The sequence below is a fragment of the Myxine glutinosa genome, chromosome 4 (genome assembly GCF_964187855.1).
Source record: "Myxine glutinosa chromosome 4, kmMyxGlut1.1, whole genome shotgun sequence".
Classification (NCBI taxonomy): Eukaryota; Metazoa; Chordata; class Myxini; order Myxiniformes; family Myxinidae; genus Myxine; species Myxine glutinosa.
The window spans coordinates 93,037,394-93,060,816 of record NC_136264.1 but is presented as its reverse complement, the minus strand read 5'-3'; the positions used below and the strand labels follow the sequence as shown (position 1 = coordinate 93,060,816).

The 23,423-nt window shown below is 44.1% G+C and overlaps 1 protein-coding gene across 3 annotated transcripts in view; it reads left to right on the top strand.

Moving 5' to 3' along the window:
• The first annotated feature begins 6,691 nt into the window (after positions 1-6,691).
• FANCD2 (FA complementation group D2) overlaps positions 6,692-23,423 on the top strand; it is a 340,198-nt gene continuing 323,466 nt past the window's right edge. The window contains exons 1-3 of one of the 3 annotated variants that reach the window (XM_078776144.1): positions 6,692-6,748; positions 12,622-12,691; positions 16,520-16,645. In XM_078776144.1, coding sequence (XP_078632270.1) covers positions 6,710-6,748; positions 12,622-12,691; positions 16,520-16,645 — 235 coding nt within the window. In that variant the 5' untranslated portion in view covers positions 6,692-6,709. Of the gene's footprint in view, positions 6,832-12,621; positions 12,692-16,519; positions 16,646-23,423 lie in introns of all 3 variants that reach the window. The other 2 variants (XM_068112928.2, XM_078776145.1) reach the window with 2 other exon arrangements.

Below are 23,423 nucleotides of genomic sequence, written 5' to 3'. Positions count from 1 at the left end.
ACGCATTAACGCTTGCATTGCATTAACGGTTCGGCACACGTGATAGCTCGCTGCTCTCTGATTGGTTGAAGCGTTTTTTGGACATATCTCGGTAAGTAATTGTCCGATTAATATGAAACCTTGAAAAGGCACATCCTCGGGTCCCCAGCAATATACCTGGCAAGTTTCAAGTATATCGGACCCGTGGTTGTCGAGAAACAGCGGTCACAGACAAACAAACACACAGACAGACACACACACACACAGAGATTACTGGAATTATAGATAGATACAGTCACGTGAAAAAGTAAGTACACCCCATGTAAAGTTCTGACTTTTTCAACATATTACAGCTATTTGATCTTCATTTCAACAATATTGAAAGATAAAGGTGATATAATATAACTAATATCATGAAACATTTACATTTTGTGTGGAAGAAGAGGGTTGGCGTCAGGAAGGGCATCCGGCCATAAAAACATTGCCTCAAAAAGAGAACCATGACAATTACAACTACATATGGGCAGGGTACAGCCCTAAGTGGAGATCGGTTTCTGAGGTTTGGGACATGGAATGTAGGGACAATGACAGGGAGATCAGGAGAAGTGGTGGAAGTATTGGTCAGAAGAAGAGTGGACATATGTTGTGTGCAAGAGACGAGATGGAAGGGAAGTGGTGTGAGAATGGTGAAGGGTAGGCAGGGACAGAACTACAAGTTTGTGTGGCAAGGGTGCCTGGAGGGCGTGAATGGTGTTGGTGTCCTGTTTTCTGAGGAGTTTGTAGACAGTATGGTGAGTGTGACTAGAGTGAGTGATAGGTTGATGATGGTGAAAATGATGATTGGAAAGCTCTTGGTGAACGTCATCTCGGGATATGCTCCGCAGGTTGGTCGAAGCGATGAAGAGAAGGACAAGTTCTGGTGTGCGATAGAGAAGCTGATGGAAAACGTGAAAGATGAGGAAGTTGTTTTGGTAGGAGGAGACCTAAATGGACATGTGGGAAGGAGTATGGATGGTTTTGACGGAGTTCATGGGGGTTATGGATATGGTGTGAGAAATGGAGAAGGTGAAAGGATTTTGGAGTTTGGTGATCGAGCTGATTTGTTGATTTGTAATACTCAGTTCCAGAAAGAGGACAATAAGCTTGTTACATACACGTCAGGTCGGTCGATGACAACCGTTGACTACCTGATGGTGCGTAGGCGAGATAGGGGGCACCTCCGGGACACAAAGGTGATCCCGGGGGGGGGAGGCTGTTTCACAGCACCACTTGGTTGTCTGCGACATAAGGGTGAAAGGTGCGAGGAGAGCTCGGCGGGTGAAGTACCAACTGAGAATGAAGGTGTGGAGGTTGAAAGAGGTGACAGTAAGGGAGGCATTAAAAGAGAGGCTGAGTAGGGTCGAGGATGATGTGGTTGAGCTTGAAAGTGGTTGGATGTCAATGAAAGCTAGTCTGTTGGGAGCCATTGGTGAGGTATGTGGATGGACAAAAGGACCACCGAGGCACTACGAAACATGGTGGTGGGATGATGAAGTTGGAAAGAGGATTGACGAGAAGAGGAAGAAGTTCAAGGAGTGGCAGAAGGCGAAGGGTACGGGATCAGAAACAGCAGAGCATGAAAGTTATAAGGCAGCCAGGAAGGTTGCAAAGAAAGAGGTAGCAAAGGCGCAGGAGGCATGTAGGAAAATGTTCGGAGAACACTTGGATTCGGAAGAGGGTCAGAAAGCAGTATTCAGGATTGCAAAGCAGATAGCGAAAGAGAGGTGTGATGTGATGGGGGTGAGTTGCTTGAAGGATGAAGTGGGACAAATCGTTGTCGACCCAGATGGAATTAAAGGAAGATGGAAAAGATATATGGAAATGCTGTTGAATACAGAGAATGAATGGGATGGCAACATAGAGAGTAACCCAGTTTTAGGACCGGCAGAAAAGATAACTGAGAAGGAAGTTGAGGAAGCGATAAAAGCAATGAAGGGTAGAAAAGCGGGAGGGCCGACGGGAGTTGTGGGAGATATGTTGAAGGCAGCAGGAAGTTGGGGTGTGAAGAGAATGACAGAGATCTATAATCTGGTGGTGAAAGAAGGCCGCATTCCAGTGGGTTGGGAACTGAGTATCCTCGTCCCTCTATACAAGGGGAAAGGTGACCCTCTGGAGTGTGGCTCGTACCGAGCCATAAAGTTATTGGAGCATGGAATGAAGATTTTGGAAAGGGTGTTGGAGAGGAGGATAAGGAAGAAAGTGAAGATCGACGAAATGCAGTTTGGATTTATGCCAGGAAGAGGAACGACAGACGCGCTTTTCATTGTGAGGCAGTTGCAGGAGAAGTACATGGAGAAGAGGAAGAAGTTGTTTCTTGGGTTTGTTGATCTGGAGAAAGCATTCGATAGGGTTCCACGCAAAGTATTGACATGGGCATTGAGGAAGTTAGGAGTGGAGGAATGGTTGATCAGAGTAGTGATGGCAATGTACAAAAGAGCGCGCACAGCTGTAAGGACGAAGGACGGGAACAGTGGTGAGTTTGAAGTGAAGGTGGGAGTGCATCAGGGGTCGGTACTAAGTCCACTACTATTTGTAGCTGTGATGGAGGTGTTGGCTCAGAACTTAAAGGAGGGTTTACCGTTGGAGTTGTTGTATGCAGATGATCTGGTGTTTATTGCGGAAAGTATGGATGGACTGAAGGAAAAGATGAACAAGTGGAAGGAATGTATGGAGACAAAAGGTCTGAAGGTGAATATCGGAAAGACGAAGGTGATGGCAAGTGGTAAAGCATGTGGTGAGGTGGAAAGAACTGGGAAGTGGCCCTGTGCTGTGTGTAGGAAGGGTGTTGGAGTGAACTCCATTCAATGTACAATGTGCGCTGAGTGGGTTCATCAAAAATGTAGTGGTCTGAGAGGGTCATTAACCAGTGTGGCAGCTACATTCAAATGTAATGTGTGCACAGAGGGAGATGCAGATGGAGGAAATGTTGAGTTGGATCTTGGAGACGGCGTGAAGCTGGAAGGTGTGAAAATATTTTGCTACCTCGGAGACATGCTGAATGGAGATGGTGGATCAGACTCGGCAACGGTTGCTCGAGTGAGATGTGCATGGAAGAGGTTTCGGGAACTGAGTGGCGTGCTGATGATGAGGGGAGTGTCGTTGAAGCTGAAGGGAAAGGTGTATGCTGCATGTGTGAGAAGTTTTATGATTTATGGGAGCGAGACATGGGTCATGAATGTAGAGCAGCAACGAAGGTTGGAAAGGGTGGAAATGCGAATGGTTCGACGGATGTGTGGAGTATCGTTGAGAGAGAGGAAGACAAATGATGAATTGCGAAAGATGATGGGAATAGAGCCTGTGATTGATGCTGTGAAGAGGAACAGGTTGAGATGGTTTGGTCATGTGTTGAGGAAGGATGAAAGTGACTGGTTGAGAAGAGTGATGGAAATGAATGTAGGTGGAAGTAGAGGACGGGGAAGACCGAGAAAGACTTGGCTAAAGATGGTGGAAGAAGAAATGCGGGCAAGGGGGTTAACAAGGAGAGATGCAGAAAATATGTCAAAATGGAGAAGATTGTCATGGGGACCGCAAGGCTATCCCCCGCTCTAGTCGGGAAAATGGCCTTTAAAATGCATGTTGTTGTGTTGTGTATTTACATTTTGTGGTCCATTGTATAATTTAAATAAACATAAATGCAAATTTCGCATGTGGCAAAAGTAAGTAACCCCATAAAAAAATTTTTTTTTTAATCTTTTTAACATATGTGGACATATCAATATTTGATCTTCATTTAAACAGTATCTTCGATAGAGGTGATCCAATTGAACAAAAAACAATGAAAAATTGAGTTTGCAATGGTTTATTCAACAAAAAAATGTTTTCATAGCATGCACAATTGCATGCACAGCTCGTTTCAAATCCCCCCACAACATCTCGATGGGATTTAGATCCGGGCTTTGACTTGGCCATTCCAGAACCCTCCATTTCTTTCTTTTCAGCCATTCCTTGGTGGATTTTCTGGTATGTTTAGGGTCATTGTCATGTTGCAAGATCCACCTTCGGTTGAGCCTCAACTATCCGACAGATGGCCTCACATTATCCTGAAGCACCCTCTGGTACAATGAAGAATTCATATTGGATTCTATGATGGTGAGCTGCCCAGACCCTGATGCAGCAAAGCTGCCCCAAACCATAATATTTCCACCACCATGCTTTACAGTTGGTATCAGGTTCTTGTGGTGAAATGCTGTTGTTGGTTTTCGCCAAACATGTCTTCTGGTACTGTGGCCAAATAGCTCTACCTTTGACTCATCTGTCCAGAGCACATTGTTCCAGAAGTGCTGCTCTTTGCCGAGGTGTTCATTGGCAAACTTTACTCTTGCCTTGATGTTCTTTCTGGACAGCAAAGGTTTCCTCCTGGCACACCTCCCATGTATATCAAATTTGTGCAGCCTCTTTCTAATGGTAGACTCGTGCACTTTGACATCAACAGTGGCAAGAGCTACCTATAGGTCCCGTGATGACATTCTGGGGTTCTTAGAGACTTCTTTCAGCATCTTGCGGTCTGCTCTCGGGCTGAACTTGCTGGGGCGGCCTGGCCTGAACAAGATGGCAGTTGTTTGGAATCTTCTCCACTTGTAGATGATCTTCCGGACAGTCGAATGATTGATTTCAAATTGTTTGGAGATCTTTTTAAATCCCTTCCCAGACTCGTAGGCATCTATAACCTTCTTTCTGAAGGCCTCAGAGAGCTCTTTTGATCTAGGCATGGTGACGCCGCACACTTCAACAGCAAAGAGCAAACCAAACTAAATGTCTGAGGTTTAAATAAGACAGGTTCCTCCAAGCGCTCTCTCACGATGTTCTAATCATTTGCACCTGAGCTGGTGCACCTGATTCTAATTTTAGGTATTTGAAGTGGTGATAAATGTCGGGGTGTACTTACTTTTTCCACATGCGAAATTTGCATTTATGTTTTTTTAAATTATACAATGGACTACAAAATGTAAATGTTTCATGATATTTGTTACATTATATCACCTTTATCTATCAATATTGTTGAAATGAAGATCAAATAGCTGTATGTTGAAATATGTTGAAAAAGTCAAAACTTTACATGGGGTGTACTTACTTTTTCACGTGACTGTAGATGTAGGAGGGAGGTCAGCCATGACATCTAGTGGTTTGCAAGTTGGCGAGTTATGGCCCAACTTATGGTAGCAAAGTGTTAGAAATTTTGGTGAAGAGGCATGACATTTAACATTTATTTTAAAGATAGAATAATGATTATAATTCTCATTCAGCAAAGCATTCTCTTCCCAGCAGTAGTTTGGGCATGAATTTGTAATTTAGCCATGGTGCCGCCTACTCTTCATGATGGACACCGTGGGATCTTAAACGTCCACCAACTAATGCTAGCATACGGAACATCCATCTGAATGACAGCACACACATTGATAAATCACCCTGCCTGTGAAACACTGGGATGAGAGTTTCTAGCTGGGTCGGGATTCCAACCCAGGCTGGACAGACAACTTAGAGGTGAGCATGCATTACTTTTCGGACATCCTAGAGTCCTAGACAATCGTTTATAGGCTCGAAACAATCCTGGACGGGTCAACATTCCAAGGCAGGATACTCGACTGGAGGAGCAGAAGTTTGTAATTTGCCAACTCTCCGCCAAAGTCACCAATATATTTGCACAATTTGGTTGCTTGATCTCCATCCTGATGAAGCATGGATCTTTAACTTCCACCAACTAATGCCAGAGGACAGAACACTCAGATTAACGTCCTTCCTATTGGTGGCACACACATTGATGAATTCCCCTGCTTTCGAAAGACCAGGGTGGTGCTTCGTATATGAAGTCTGTAGCTGCTGGTTGCATCATTTTGGGGGGCGTGGCCGCCGCTGATGCCTTAACCAATCAGCTGGTACTTCTTTTGCCGACCGAGGAAGGATGACAGGCTGAGTCAAGTCAACCCACCTGGTGTTAGTTCAATGGAACCACAGGGGCTCAAACTCAGGCCCCGAAGATCTCAAGCCAGCTACTTTAACCGTTAAACGAACACCATGGGCTTGAAAGACCAGGGTGAGAGTTATGATCTAGCAATCACCATTATTTGTATATCCCTGCTGTGTTTGTACACAAGTGGTCCATTATTGCCATAGCATAGGCCCTATTACATTATAGGTGAACTTGTTTCCTAGGTGTGCGATTCCTCCAACATCGGCCTTCTGATTCTGACGCGGTTCGGGGTTGCAGCCAAAATGTTCGGCTCTATAACTAGAAGCCATTTCAGGATGGTTTCAGTCAAAAGAACGATGTTCTCTGATGCGTTGGCCCAAAGTCTTTTCGGTCTCTCCCCCATAATCGCCTCCGCAAACGAAGCGGCGCATCCAAAACATTGTCGCACATGGAAACAATTAAATAAAGCAGTATGACGTTTGGTTGTTGTTGTTGTTTTATTTTTTATTTTGTGTGAAGTTCTAAATTTTATGTTCGACCTTTGTTCACCAAGCACCGCATATTTAATGGTGTTGAATTTTTATTTGTGGAAAAGCCTTTAGAACCTTATTCAGCTGCCTTTAAGTTAACAACTTAGTCCACTGACGTGTGGATAACAGACAGAATAATTAATGCGATAAACTGCTGAAGCATTTAAAAATACTCGATGTACAAAATATAATGCATTACGCTGAATCAAAACTGTAATTGAATAAATATAAAATAAGGCGATGTACAGTGCGCATGCGCGCGGCCTTGGCGGGAACTCCGGTTCGTGATGAGGTGATTCACGGCAGGAAGCTGTTTACCGGTTTGGGTTTATTTTCTGTTACCTTATAGTGGGCACGAAGACATCGCTTTTAATGGTATTGTTACATTATCTCTGTAGCTGGTTAGGGTATATCGATTGTTGTTTACGTTTGGCTTGTAATGGCAGCGCGATGTGCTGTGAGGATGGATATGCAATTACAAGGAACTTTGAGGCAGAAGGAGGCCATTTGGCCCATCCTGCCTACGTCATAGCACCACATTAAGAGAATCGTTTATTTATTTTATTTAGCTGAAGGTTTAAGTTGTCGAGGTCGTCACAATTGAGAAGCCTAATGATTTTGATTTCAAAGGTCATTTTGACGTCGAATTTCTAAAATTATTTTTCATCCGATTGACTTGAAAGTTGAACAGCATTTGCATATCGAGTCACTGAATTGAGAAAAACAACTATTTTGAGGTCAAAGGTCAACTCGAGGTCAAATTTCTAAAATTTAAAAATTCATCTGATGAAGTGAAATTTTCATTTGAAAAACCGTCAAGTTTCATCCGATTACCCTGGTGATTAAACAGCAATTCCATCCTGCATCAAAGAATTGGGAAACCAACTATTTTTGAGGTCAAAGGTCGACTCAGGTCAAACTTCTAATATCAATTTACGTCTGAAAAATGTTAATCAATTTTCATCCGATTCACCTGAGATAACTTTCATTAAGATGGTCAATTTTAATCTCAATGAAATGGACAATTTGATGTATCCATGGCAACCTTTTTTTTTGAGGGGTGTGGGATGGATTTTGCAAGTATTGTGCTCTGCACGACGACTTTCTTGTTTGCTTGTTTGTCTGTGAGTGCGATAACCCACGAATGCTTTCAGCTATCTTTGTTGTGGATGGATTCGGACGAAATTTGAAGGTGTGGTTGGGTATGTGACAAGGATGAAATGATTCGATTTTGGTGAAGATCTGAATCCGGATCTGGATCTGAGAATTTTTTAAGTGAGTCTTCACCATCGAGAGATTGGGCCAAAAACGGTACATAGCACGATATCTCAAAAAGTTGTGGACAGATTTGGATTAAACTTGGTGGACAGGTTGGGTGTTTGACAAGGAAGACTTGATTCAATTTTGGTGAAGATTTAAATTCGGATCCGGATCAGAGAATTTCTTTTAGGTGATTCTTCCCCATTGAGTGACCGGCCTAAAACCAAAATATAGCACAATATCTCCAAAAGTTATGGACAGATTTGGACGAAATTTGGTGGACAGGTTGGGTGTGTGTCAAGGACGAATCGATTAGATTTTGGTGAAGATCTGAATCCGGATACGAGAAGTTTAAAATTTTAAAGGCGATTCTTCACCATTGAGTGATTGGGCCAAAAAGGATATGTAGCATGATATTTCAAAAAGTTGTGGATGACTTGTGACAAAGCTTGGTGAATGAGTTGGTTCGGTGACAAGAGCAAGCCGATTAACTTTTGGTTCATGGCCGGATCCAGAATTGACCCATCAATGGGATGCAAAACGTAAACTGTTCAGCCTGGCGAAGCTATGCTCTCTCCTGAGTGCCGTTCTAGTTACACATGTCATGTATGCCATCACCCCCAATGCTTAATTGCTACCTACTAGTTCTCACACATGCCAACGAACCTCTATTCCAGGGTTTCAAACCCTGCTTATTATTGTACAGAGTGGCCACAAAGTCCCCGAAGCACGCAGTTATAATTTAGTTAGAATTTATCTGTATGCTCCCCTCCATTTTCCGCACAAAATAGATTTTTTTTTTCTCCATGTTCTTCTGGACATCTTCATCCATGTTGAGGGTTGGAGGACATAAAGGTAGCCCCTGGCAGCTGTTTTGAGGTCTTCAACTGTTGTTAGGCTGAGATGAGAAATTTTCTCTTTTACAATTCATTCATTCATTCATTCATTCATTCACAATGCCCCAAAGTGAGTTGTCACATGTTAAGTCAGGACTTTGAGGAGGCCACACTATCTCAGATCCACGTCCAATCCATCGTCCACTGAATTTGTCGTCAAGATATTCCACTGCGAGAGCATAATGTGCTGGTGCACCATCTTGTTGCAGTATAGCTGTTGCCTCGAGACCTCTCACGCAGTTGTGGAACAAACCACGTCTGAAGCATGTTCAAATGTTCAAATAAGCAGTGTGATTGACACTTGTATCAACAAAATATGGCCCTATCAAGTGATCTTCTGAAATTTCTGCCCATATCATGACATGAGGAGGATGCTGTTCAATTTCCTCATAAAAATGAGGATTTTCTTTGCACCAAAAATAAGCATTCCTGGATTGATTACTGAGGTAAATAGCACACTCCTCCGAAAAAAATATGCTTCGTTTTGATTTAATGGTGGGAAATCGCTGCAGAAGAGCCTTGCTCTAAATCGAGTCAAATCAAGGACACTCCCTGTTGAAAAAGTCTTAGTCTCCCATGCCTGCATCGTGTCGCACGTAGGAGCTGGTTTATCGAACCTCTGCGAAAATCTTGTCCTTGTGTCTTCAAAACTCGCTCCTTGCACGTGGTCGTGAACCCAAACTCAAGTAATCCGTCTCTTCTTTCGTTTACTCATTCATTCATTCATGTTGAAGCTATACCTGGAAAACCAATAAAACAAATAAGTAACAGAGGACACACTATTATGCATAGGGACTTTGTGGCAACTCTGTAGATGTCCGATAATGCCGGTTGCGCAATATCATGATTAGATGAAATCTGCACAGAAATTCACAAAATGGGGTTTTCCACCTTCTATGGAAATCACTTAATCATAAGACTCTATGGATGTTGCTTAATCTTCTTCTTTGTTTCCTCCCTCTACAAGGGGTGATGTCCAATGGTACCAATCCTCCTGCCCTTCCTCTACCACGATACTCCTCCACTCCCCTCTGTCCTCAGCCAACTCTCCACTCTCCATCCACCCCCACATTACTGATATCCCTCCTCACACAATCCTCCCATCTCAACTGCAGTCAACCTCTTTTTCTCCTACCTTGCTCGCTCAACCTACCTGCTCTCTTTGCCATTGTGTCTTCCCCCATCCACACCAAGTGTTCAGTGCACGTCAGCTTTTTATCAATCTCCCTGCCAAGTCAATGGATCAATCGGAAGGACGTTAATTTAATATGATAGCAAAATCTATAATCGATATTAGTGGACACTATATATTATAATTTAATGAGTAATATATGTGGATCAGTAAAATCAATGATCAAGTTAATTGTATGAAGCAGAAAGCAATTGTTATTGACCTATTGACACAAAAACGTAAGGGAGTTCAAAAAGTACATTCCCTGAGGTTGACTCGATCACTTGTAAAGTTTCCCCTGCTGTTTGTTGCATCGAGTGTTGGCATGTCAAGGATCCTTGTTTTGGTGCTTCACCACTTCAAAGACTGGAACAAGTATATGAGGCCATTTTTCGATGTTCTTGTCACTGCTCTCGTCATTCATCATTGAGAAAGGGACTGTCTTGCATGTTTCAACAACTGGATCCGTCTAGGCCTCAGTTTGACTGCCTTTTATTATTTGGGTAGCCTTAGTCCTCATGCATGCAAATTTCATAGCAATTTGTCTGTTTGGGAGAATTTCTTTCACGAGCTTGATAAAACGATCGGCAAACCATCAGTGGCAAATCATGTTCGATCATGACCTGGCAAAACAACACCACTGCTCTGCAACAGGTGCAACACCTCTGCTCTGCAACAATTGCAACTCTGCAACAGGTGCTGCAACCTCTGCAACAGGTGCTGCAACCTCTGCAACACCTCTGATTCTGCAACTGGACCAGACGGCATCAGCCCACGGGTCCTAAAATACTGCTCTGCCGCTCTATCTCATCCCCACTCTGTTCTCTTCACCCTCTCTTTTGCTCAAGGTCATCTGCATCTGCTTGGAAATCAGCCAACATTACCGCTTTACACAAAAAAGGTGGAAAAACAGATCCTTGCAACTACAGACCAATCAGCCTTCTCCCAATCATCAGCAAAGTCATGGAATCCATAATTGATTTGTTATACACCTGTCGTTTGATTGTTGATCTCGTTTGATTTGTTAGAGCCTGGTGTTGGCTTAGCGGTTAGGGTGCCGGCTTGGGATCCTCGGATCCTGGGTTTGAATCCCGGTCGATCGCTGAATTTACACCAGGGGGGTGACTCAGCCTCTCATCCTTCCCGAGGTCGGCAAATTTGAGTACCAGTTCACTGGTAATTCCCTGTGTGTCGCAAGAGGCGACTAACAGGGTTGGCGGCAGGAAGAGCATCCGGCCATAAAACATTGCTTCAAAAAGGGGACCACGGTGCCCAAAAAAAGGCCAACCCCCACTTTGCGGGGAAAAATGGCCTCTAAAGGTGGTTCAATACACCGCTCCTTTCCTATTCCATCTCCAGGCGCTGCATGATGTCATCGCCAAGTGCCAAAAGGGGCCCGGTGATGACGCGCGCCGAAAGGAAGTACTCAGTTTTCACTCTTTGTTTTCTCGTTTTCTTTCTTTCTTTCTTTCTTGTTTGTTTGTCTGGGCGATATCTCAGCCATCCTTTGAGATAGGAAGCTGTATTTTGGGCACAATAGTGAGCATGTGCTTTGGCAAAAACCGTATTTTTATTTTTTGATTAATCAATTACTTGATGAATTGCTGAATTATTATCGATTTATTAAGTACTTGTTTATTTTTTTCACATCTGCACAATATCTTGGGTACCTTTTGAGCTCGGATGCTGATATGTTGACACGACAGTGACCAAGTTATTTGGCTATAAAGGTTATTGTTGATTTATTAATTAATCAATTAATCGATAAATTGTTTATATTTTTTGATGAATTACTTTGTTAAGTTATATGTTACTAGGGCATTGCCCGTACTATATCTATATCTAAAATTATATCCCCCCCCTCTATTTACATGAAATGGTTTGGTCCAAAGCGAACGGCTTGCGAGTACGGTGACAATCCCCCCCCTCTATTTACATGCAATGGTTTGGTCCAAAGCGAACGGCTTCCGGAGTTTGGTAAAGAAATCGCCATCGCGTGCACAAACGCGCAGGAAAGCGAATGAATCGCAAATTCGGTTTTATTAGTTTTAAAACATAGTTTAACGCCAACATAGTTTGCAAACGTGAAATAAATGAATACGCTCTCAAATGTGCCATCCGAGGCAGAGTGTGTCCTCCACGTTCGGCACACGCGATCGTTCGCTGCTCTCTGATTGGTTGAATCGTTTTTTGGACATAGCTCGGTAAGTAATTGTCCGATTAATATGAAACCTTGAAAAGGCACATCCTCGGGTCCCCAGCAATATACCTGGCAAGTTAAAAGTATATCGGACCCGTGGTTGTCGAGAAACAGCGGTCACAGACAAACAGACGTACAGACGTACAAACGTACAAACGTACAGACAGAGATTACTGGAATTATAGATAGATACAAGTGTCGTATTTCATCTTTTTTGAAATACGACATTCGGATGTATGACATACTAAAAGCTATACATTTGGATGAAGCAGTGGTGGTTAAGGTATACTATTAGCCAATTGATTAAGAAATTAATTATTTTACGATTCTTATTTATTTATTTTAATCACGCAATTAATAAATTACTGTGCACCGCTCCCTCCCAATTCTGTCTCCACGTGCTGCAATGCGGCATTGCTGGATGCCGAAGGAGCCCCGGCGATGTCGCGATTTGGAGGATATGTTATTTATTTGGAATGAAGGTGGTGCACTTTGAATGTATCTCTACTTGTCTTTGAATGTTTTCTTTTAAAGCATGAGGGATGATGGGATACCTTGCTTGTGCAGCTCACACGATATGAGGAAGAGCGTAACATGAGTGATTTTGTTTTTGTTTGCTTTATTCTTTCTTTTTCTAGATGTCGGGTCTCAGGCGAAGAAAAACTTTCCTTTCATCTGATGATGAGACTAATCCTTCAGCATCTAAAAGTCAGTCATTTTCTTTTCATATACCAAGACAAACTGTGTCTGAAATCAGAGGTTTTAAAATATATAGACCATATTTGATGGTGGTGAAGCCAATTTGTAGACTATTAAATATTCAAATGCAATCCAATCATTCCCTTCAATAATACAGGTATAATCCTTGACATAACACCCTTTTAACGGCGTACCTTCCCAGCAGCGGTAGTCAGGGCATGGATTTAAGATTTGACCAGGGTGCTAACGACAGTTTCCAACTCTTTGTGCAAGACTGGGATGTTTAATCCCCATCAGGAGCGACTAATGCTAGAAGAGGGGCCCCAGATTAACGTCTCATCTGACTGATGGTGCAGTTATCGATGTATATATATATAAACGCTCTTTCACCGACCTCATTCTCATCCACCCTCTCTGAAAAAATGTCCACTTCTCCCTTCGTTGACCTCCACACCCCTTCTGACCTCACTGACTACTACAACCACACTCTCTCCTCCTGCCTTGACCAGCTTGCGCCTGTAAAAACCAAAACGGTTTCTTTCACCCATTCTGCTCCCTGGTTTACCCCTGAACTCCGCCTGATGAAAACTCGTGCTCGCCAACTTGAAAGACTCCGCAATAAAACGGGTCTCACAGTTCACTCCCAAGCCTACAAGGACCACCTACAACACTACAAAGATGCCCTCTCCCACGCCCGCTCCGTCTACTACTCTCAAATTATCCACTCTGGCTCCGGAAACCCAAAAGCACTCTTCTCGACAATAAACAAACTCCTCCGCCCCCTGAACACCACCACCCAGTCATTCACAGTAGACAACTGCATCTCCTTCCTCTCTTTCTTCCAACGCAAAATTGACAACATCTACAACAGCTTGACCACCGCCGCACCCGCTCCCCCTCCAACCACCTGCCCCCCCTTGTCCTGCCATCCCCTGTCTCGGTTCTCCCCAATCTCCCCTACTGACCTCTCTGAACTCCTCATAGGAATGAAAACTGCCACCTGCACTCTTGACCCCATCCCCTCCAGCTTTGTCAAGGCCTCCCTCCCTGCCCTCTCTCCACTTATCATTGCAACAATAAACTCCTCCCTGTCTACAGGCATCGTCCCACCTTCCCTCAAAATTGCTGCTGTTACCCCCATTCTAAAAAAACCTGGTCTAAACCCTGACACCCTAAACAACTTCAGACCCATCTCCAACCTACCCTTTCTGTCAAAAGTTTTGGAACGTGCTGTAGCCACTCAACTCAAACATCACCTCTCTGCCAATAACCTGTATGAAACATTCCAATCCGGATTCCGCTCCAACCACAGTACTGAAACTGCTCTCCTCAAAATCACCAACGACCTTCTCCTCTCCTCTGACGCTGGCAACCTCAACATTCTCATCCTCCTCGACCTCAGCGCTGCCTTTGACACCATCGATCACACCATCCTCCTCACCCGACTTGAATCCACCTTTAACGTTACCGGCACTGCCCTCTCTTGGATTAAATCATACCTCTCTGACAGACGCCAGTTCATCTCCATCAATAACTGCAAATCCCCCACTGCTCCCCTCCTCCAAGGTGTGCCCCAAGGTTCAGTTCTTGGCCTCCCCTCCTCTTCATCCTTTACCTGTCCCCCCTCGGTCACTTAATCCGCCGTCATGGTCTCCAATTCCACTGCTTCGCCGATGACATCCAGCTTTTCATCTCCACCAAGTCCGTCTCCACCGACACCCACTCTATCCTGACAAACTGCATCACTGAAATAAAATCCTGGCTTCAAATCAACTTCCTCAAGCTTAACTGTGATAAATCTGAAATAATCATCATTGGCCCAAAAACGCTCACAAAATCCACCCATAACTTTGCCCTCAACATCGACGGTATCCCAGTATCCACCTCCCCTCACATCCGGAATCTTGGCGTCATCTTTGACCAAACCCTCTCCTTCGACAAATACACTAAACAGATCACAAAGTCAGCCTTCTTTCACCTGAAAAACATTGCCCGTCTCTGCTCATCCCTCTCCTCCACGGCTGCAGAAACCCTCATCCACGCCTTCATCACCTCCCGTCTGGACTACTGCAATAGCCTCCTCTATGGTTCACCCTCAAAAATCACCAATAAACTCCAATACATTCAGAACTCCGCTGCCCGTCTACTCACCCATTCCCGGACCCGTGACCACATCACCCCCGTCCTTTACAAGCTTCACTGGCTCCCCATCCCCCAGAGAATCCAGTACAAAATCCTCCTCTTGACATACAAAGCCCTCCATAACCTGGCCCCATCCTACCTGGCTGACCTCCTCTCCAGACACACTCCCACCCGCAACCTCCGCTCTGCTGGTACCAACCTCCTGACCCCCTCCATCCGGACCAAATTCAGATCCTGGGGGGACAGGGCCTTCTCCATCGCTGCTCCCACCCTCTGGAACTCACTACCTCACACCATCAGAGACTCCGCCTCACTCACCACATTCAAAACATCACTAAAGATCCACCTGTTCAACACTGCATTCAACATTCAACCCACAGCATTTAACCCCTGACTATCACTTCTCCTTCTCCCTCCTTTTGCTTTAAATATTTCCCTATTGATTCTTGTCTTTTTGCAATTGTTGTTTTCATGTATTGTTATGCATTATGTTTTCCACTCTGTCAAAGCGCCTTTGGGCTTCTTGAAAAGCGCTATACAAAATAAATGAATTATTATTATTATTATATGAAATGACGTTATCGATGCCGACTCACCGCTAAAGATTAATGACTTTGTACATGACAGATTCCTACTCACCTCTGTAATATCGTGCCTGCGCAGCACCAGGTTGATAGTTTAAAGTCAGGTCAGGCAATAAACCCAGGCTATAACAGCAAAAGGCGAGTGCACTACTTCTGAACTATCCTATCAGCCCTCAAAATATTAGAATGAAGAACTAGTCTTGTCTTACTCGTGATAGATGCCATCGATCTGCATCTGCATCGGCAGACAGGTTGGACAATGGATGGATTGAAATGGGAAGCTAACCGCCATTGGAAGCAAAGAGAAGTCAACCTTTCAGACATTAACCGCTCGGTTGATTTGATTATAAAGAATGTGTTGGCTTGCTGATATAATTAATTTATTTGATATGAAATTGTAGCTTTTGGCCTAAATACTCCATTTTCTAAATACCTCTGCCACACAAGGCGGACGGAGGTTATGTTTTCACCCCTTTCTGTCTGTTTGTCTGTGAGCAGGATATCTCAAAAGTTGTGGATGGATTCGGACGAAATTTGGTGGACAGATTGGGTGTGATGAGGAAGAATCGATTTGATTTGGTGAAGATTCGAATCTGGATGCAATTTTTTTTTTAAATATGAAAGTGATTCTTCACCATTGAGAGATAGGGCCAAATCTATATGTAGAGCGATGTTTCAAAAAGTTGTGCAGTCAAACCGAGCAGGTTGAAAACTCATTTTAGGGTTATGGTGATTCAATTCTTTCATCTATCATAATCACCAGCATCACCATGGGGTTGTTTAGGTTCCTTCTCCCATTAAACATAGTTTGGAGTTTCTTTTAAATATAAGAATAATCTTCATGCTAGCAGTGTTAATACATTAATTTAAAGTTGAACGTTACCATCCCCCTTTATGGCCTTATTTGCTATGCTGCAATTTTTACTTAAATAGATAGAGGGAGACGAGTAGTCTCTGTAAAATTCCTCAATATTGAGTAATTCCCGATGTCTTCCATCCACATGGGTTTCATCACGTTCATGAATCGATAAGTGTTACCAATTATACAGGGTATCTCCATGCTCACTCTGTATACACACCTCTCATCATTTGACTTGCCTAATCATTTCAGGCCTGAAGAAAACCAAAGCTCCAAATGGTGCCAGGAATGATGAAATGACACGTGGCTCGCTTTTTGTGACTGAAGTGACCAAGGCTGGCATGATCTTGAAATGTGACGGACAGCCCAATGAACTGAGTAAGAGAAACGAGTCTTTGACCTAATCTATAAAAGTAAAATGATAGACAGCTCGTGTGCCGCTCCATCAATATCGGAGAGCTTAGACTGTGCATGTGTATTTACCCCCAAACTTGCTGTGCAAAATAATTTTCACATCACGAATGTTAACTTCACAATAAAAACTTGCAAATCTTAATAATATTGATGTAAAAAGATGAAATACGACACTTTTGTTGAGCTTAGCAAGTACCGTGACGTATGACACACACATTACATGGAACAGACAAATCCTGAACTATTTCTCATGCATGTACATGTATTTATGGCATTGCTTATTTTATGATCAGGTACCCAACTCTATCTTGTATCTTCTTCTTCTTAAAAAAATCGTCTTTTTATTATTTTTATTTTTTACAAACTTTTGGTTGGACATAATCATAAATTTCTATTTGGCACAATTAACTTCTTTTTAATTATTTACTAGCACTGTACTTGTCCCTTCACTGATTGTAGTTGAACATAACTTGAATGTGTCACAGTACAGTAATACAGTTTATTGACGGTCAATATTTGAAATATTTTTTATTCCAGAAACATTTTGTTTACTGCTAGCAACCCAGTGTTAACTTTAGTAACTAGGGGGCACGCTGGTCCATTGTACCAAATTTTCATTGGTCTTCACGGCCTTGTAGCATACCTGCTTGCCAGACTCAGGGGGGTATTTTGTGTCGTTGGGGACCTTTGGGTCATCAAGGACTTTTTGGGTCCTTGGGGACTTTTGGGTGTTTTGGATCATTAAGGACTTTTGGGTCATCTGGGTCTTTTGGGTCATCTGGGTCTTTTGGGTCATTAAGGACTTTTGGGTCATTAAGGACTTTTGGGTCATCTGGGACTTTTGGGTCATTAAGGACTTTGGGTCATCCTGGTATTTTGGGTAATTTTTGTGTCCTTGGGGACTTTTGGGTCTTTTGCGTCATCAATAACCTTTTGGGTCATCTGGGTGTTTTGGGGACTTTTGGGTCTTTTAGGTCATCATTAACTTTTTGTGTCCTTGTGGACTTTTGGGTCATTAAGGACTTTTGAGTCATCTGGGACTTTTGGGTCCTTGGGATATTTTGGGTCTCAATTGATAAAGGGTCTTCCAAGGTCTAAGGGGTCTCAGCAGTCTAAAGGGTTCAAAGGTACATTTGAATCGTATGTAATTACACACACACAGACACGCGCACACACACAGACACACACACACGCATCTTATCTATTTATAGTAGATACGCACACTCATTTGCCAAAACACAATATAACGAATTTGTTCTATTTTCCGAGGGATCAGGCATATCGGGTTTTTTTTTTCCAAGTTGCAAAATGCTTCAAGTTTATTCTCATTTATGCTTTGTGATGGTGAACAAAAGTGACAATCAGGAAAAAACGTGTTGTTTGCACATCTTACTAAAACAAACGTTTTGCGTTTATGAGTTATTACTATTATTAAATGTTGTGTTATTAGTCTCCTACCGGGTTTCACTGGAGGGGACTATCGGATTGCTCTCCAACTATTTGTCCGTCTGTCCGGCCCACTTGTGGTTTCCTGCACTTTTCCCATACCCTTTAACATATTCAACTGAAACTTGGTGTATGGCTTTATTATGATAAGTTACACAACAGGTTTGAGTTTGGGCATTTCATCAATTTTTAAAATTTGTTATGCCTTTACTATGCGAAATATTGGGACCGGTAGTGGACATGTATTGCAAAGCAATTTTCCCTCTCGTTATTATTGAGGGTGCAATGCAATACATTTTTATGCCTGTGTAATTCAGCCATTGGCTGCCAGACATGCCTTTAATAAACCATTTTCAATTTTTTAATTTGATTGATTATTATTACAACTACGATAACAATATTGTTAAGAAACTTAGGCTAATTAGTTACAACTTGTTAGCAGTTATCGGATGTGGTTTCTGAAATAAAATACCACTTCACATTGAGTCATGAATAACACACCCTAACACTAGACGCTTAGCACTAGGAGTAAAGGCCTAGCACGATACGTAACACAATAATGATGTCCCAGCGAAAAGAGTGTGACAGACAGAGGAAGGAATCGATCGACAGACGGACAGCGAACTTTAACTTTAATATATAGATGAACTAGCGGATATAACTGTCAATAATGGCTGATTGGCTTCGTTTGAGATTTGCTAAGATGGAAGGGCCATATAACAAAAGCGACAACAATCCTGTAACGGGTTATGTTTGAAACGCCACCAACGATATGTACAAAAGACTTTTATTGATAAATATTGTTTACATTGTGCTTGCTTGCAAAGCCCTGGTGTTGGGCTAGCGGCTAGGGTGCCAGCTTAGGATCCGAGGATCCTGGGTTCGAATCCCGGTCGATTGCTGAATTAACGCCAGGGAGGTTGACCCAGCCTGTCATCCTTCCGAGGTCGGCTAATTGAGTACCAGTTCACTGGTAATTCCCTGTTTGTCGTTAAAGGCGGCAAAAAGGGTTGGCGTCAGGAAGGGCATCCGGCCGTAAAACATTGCTTCAAAAAGGGGACCAAAAAACAACAACAGCCACGGTCCCCGAAAAAGGCCAACCCCCGCTTTGCGGGGAAAAATGGCCTCTAAAGGTGGTGATTTTTTTTTTTTTACATTGTGCTTGCTTTAGTCCCAATCTAATCTAATTCAAAGCACCCCTGCTCGCAATTACTAAGAATGATTTTTTTTTTTTTTTTTTTTTTTTTGATACTGGATCGAGGCTCGTGCCAGAGAACATTTATCACACAAAAAATCAAACAGACACACAAAGTATATAATAAGGGTAGCGGGAGACAAGATGGGGAGAGAAGGGGAAGCACACAAACAGAACATTTGAGAGCAGGGACATCGGGAGATCTGTGGGAGGGAGAGAGCTCGGGGGGAGGAGGCGTGGGAAGGGGGGTGGGGGGAGGGTTGGGAGAAGTATTAAACACAACGACCTTGCAAGGACTTCCAGGAAGGAAGTTGGTATTTCAAAAACGTGAGTCTGGGGTGAAATTAGCGGGGGTAGAAAAGATCAAGATTTTGGATGGGGGAAGATAAGAGATGGTGGTGAACGGCTGTTTCAAAGACCTGGAGGGAGCAGTGGGATTGAAGAGAGTGAGGGAGTTTGTTCCAGAGGCAGGAGAAGAGGAATGAAGGAGTTAAGGTGAGCAGAGAGCCTAGATTTTGGCAGTTTAACCATAAGAGGGTTCCTGGCAGATCTTGTGCGACCTGTAGGAATATTTGCGGGACAGAGCACAGAGACAGCTGGGGAAGCAAGGCCAGAGAGGAGTTGGTAGAAGACAGAAAGACCACCAAGAAAGACCACAGAAAGACCACCAGAAACCTGCCTGCGGTGAGTAAGTGAAAGGCCCCCGGAGTTAGCTTCATCACGGGAGATTCCAATGATTCTGAAAGCTTTGGTTTCAACAGCGTGAAGCTGAGCTAGGTGTGAGGCAGGAGCACCGGCCCAGAGGGGAGAACAGTATTCCATTGAGCTGCGGATCAAAGCCTTGTATGTGGTGAGGAGCTCAGGTGTGCCAAGGAAGGACTTCGCACGACGGAGGATGCCCAGTCGGCGACTGGCTTTGGAGGCCAGATTTGAAATGTGGTTTTCCCAGGAAAGATCATGGCAGATAGTGAGACCCAAAAGCTTGAGTGACAGAACTTCTTGGAGAGGATTATTCAGAAAGTGGATGGGAGGGTTATCCAGTCGGTCTTTTCGGAAAGATGTAGTAAGAGAGTGAGATTTGTCAGGAATGAAAGACATGTTCCACTTGTTTGCCCAGTCTGTGATTTTGTCCAGGTCTGCAGAGAGTGAGGAGGCTGCAGACTGCCGATCTGAGGGATGAGGAATGGAGCGGCAGAGAGTGGAGTCATCAGCAAAGAGGTAGAGAGGATTTTCAAGAGAGTCAGACAGATCATTGATGAAGACCAGAAAAAGCACAGGGCCCAGAACACTGCCTTTGGGAACTCCAGCCTGAACCTGGAAGGAGAGATTGGAGAAACCCATTCAGGGCCACACGTTGACTGTGACTTGAGAGGAAGTCCGCAAGTCATGCGTGGAGATTTCCATGGATACTAGAGGAGGAGTGTTTGGTGAGCAGAGCGGGGTGCCAGACCGTATTGAAGGCACGTGATATGTCAAGGGAGACCGCTCTAATTTCCTGTTTGGCATTGAGGACCTCCATCTATTGTTGAGACAGCAGAAGCAGCATGTCCAGAGTAGAGTAGAGTGGCCTGGTCTGAAACCAAATTGATGATCAGAGATCAAGCCATTTGAGAAGAGGAAAGATTTGATATCCGAAGCAATGATGGATTCCATGACTTTGCTGATAATTGGGAGAAGGCTGATTGGTCTGTAGTTGCAAGGATCTGTTTTTGCACCTTTTTTGTGTAGAGCGGTGATGTTGGCTGATTTCCAAACTGATGGCAGATGACCTTGAGCAAAAGAGAGGGTGAAGATAACAGAGAGAGGGAGTGAAAAAGCGGCAGAGCAGGATTTTTGGACCCGTGGGCTGATGCCGTCAGGTCCAGTTGCAGAATCAGAGTCGAGTGTTGACAGAAACTTTTCCACCTTGTCAGGAGGAAAGGACACAGAGTCCAGGAGCAGCTGGGTACGACTAGGTACGGTGGGTGCAGAGAGGGATGGGTTTGGGACACAAGATTTTGAGGTCAACACAGAGTTGAGACATTCAGCTTTTTCACGTGCGGAGTCAGCTGTGTAGCCGTTTGAGGTAAGGGAGGGGATGGAGGTGGAACAAACACCAGAAACGGGTTTGACCAGACGCCACCAGGATTTGGAAGAGGGAGACAGGTTTGAGAGTTCGGTCTTGAGAGTTCGGTCTTGAGTGTGGAGAGATATTGTTTCCTGGCTCTCCTGAGGGTAGACACACACTTGTTTCGGGCTTTGTGAAAGGAAATGAGATTTCCTTCCGTTGGATTTGCTTTCCAGGAGGCAAAGGCAAGTTGTTTCTGGGCAACTGCCTCACCACAAGATTCAGTGTACCATGGACGGGAGGAAGGGTATGACAACTGAAGACGAGATGGGATAAATCTGTGCACGAGAGAGAGCAATTTACTTTGGAAGAATTACCAGGATGAGTTGATGTCAGAGGCGGTAGAGATGGGAGACCAGTCCACATGTTTGATGGCTGCTTGAAGACCGTGCCAGTTGGCCTGAGTGAAATGCCAGACTCGTCGACGCTGAGGAGGCTCTCTGAGAATGGTCAGAGAGATGTCCACTTTAACAAGCACATGATCAGATGAGCCGATTGGAGCAGAAGAGGAGCAGCAGACATTTGCAGGGAAGTTAGTCATAACCAAGTCTCGAAGAGAAGATGTTCCATTGACTGAGATCCGGGTCTGGAAATTGACAGATTGTGTCAGTCCCAGTGAGTCGCAGAAGTCCTTTGCTGAGGAGCCATGGCTGGTGAGAGAGGAACCCACACCCAGCCAACTGGCATGGTGACAATTGAAATCACCACATATGAGGAAGAGAGAGTTGGGATGAGTAGATAGAAGTTGGTCCATATTATCAGAAAGCGAGATGTAGATGGAGTGATCACTGTTTGGTGGACTGTACAACACATATATGAACAAAAGGTGGGGGCGAAGGGGAAGCCGTAGCCAGAGGTACTCCTGGGGGTGAGGTGTGGAGAGGGCAGTGCAGGGCGAGTGAGGAAGAGAGTTTTTGATAAAGATAGCAACCCCACCTCCAGGACGAGGCTCAGGTCTATCATACCGGAGTAGGGAATAACCTGGGAGAGATATTAAGGAATCAGAGACATCATGAAGGAGGAAAGTTTATGTTAAGCAGATCAAGTCTGGTTTGTCAGAAGCAACCTGTATGGAGAGATCAGTCAAGTTTGAGGGAAGGCCCCGGATGTTTGCGGTCCATACCGTTAATGAAGAGGAAGGGGGAGCATCGGATGCAGAACGGGGGGGGGGGGGGGGGAGGGTTAGGGTCAGGGTAAGATGTGGAAGAGAAGAGGAGGAAGAGGTAGGGAGAGCTGTTGAAAGTGTGTCAGAGATTTCAGAATAGCTAGGAGAAAGGGAAGGATGGGGCAGACAAAAGGTTTGATGGTGATTGGGTGAGGCACAGTGAGTTGTTATTTGAGGGGGGGGGGGGGCAGAGGAAGGCAGAAGGTTGGCGGAGATGGAGGTGAGAGTTGGAAGGGGGGAAGAAGTGGGGAGGATGCTTTGAGGAGGAGGGGTGAGAGGGGGGAAATGGAGAAAAAATGAGGGGGAGATTTGAAGGGGAGGGGGGAGTTTAGGAGGGAAGGGGCAAGGGAGGAGATTTGAAAGGTATGTATGAGGGGAGAGATTTGAAGGGGAGGGGGGAGTTTAGGAGGGAAGGGGCAAGGGAGGAGATTTGAAAGGTATGTGTGATGGGGAAGATTTGGAAGGGAGGGGTGAGTTTGGATTTTAGAAAGTGTACGATTAATGGTAAACGAACATTTATTGCAAAATGAGTGTCTTGTGACCTTCAAGTCAGAGATATGTTTGCAGATGCTGGAGGGAGGGGGGCTGGAGTGCAGTTGAGTTTAGGGAATGTAGGAAGGATGAACTGTAGAAGATGGAATTTTTTTTTGGAATGAATAGATTTGGTGAGCAAGTCGAAAGCACCCTTTTTAGTTACACGTGGTGACACGTGGTTAATTGGCTAGGGATGTGCATGAGAATAATGCATTCAAACAAAATGAGCATTAACATAGCTACTCATGAGGTCATGCTTCACAAGTATTGAATAAAAGTCAAACTTAAAGCACAT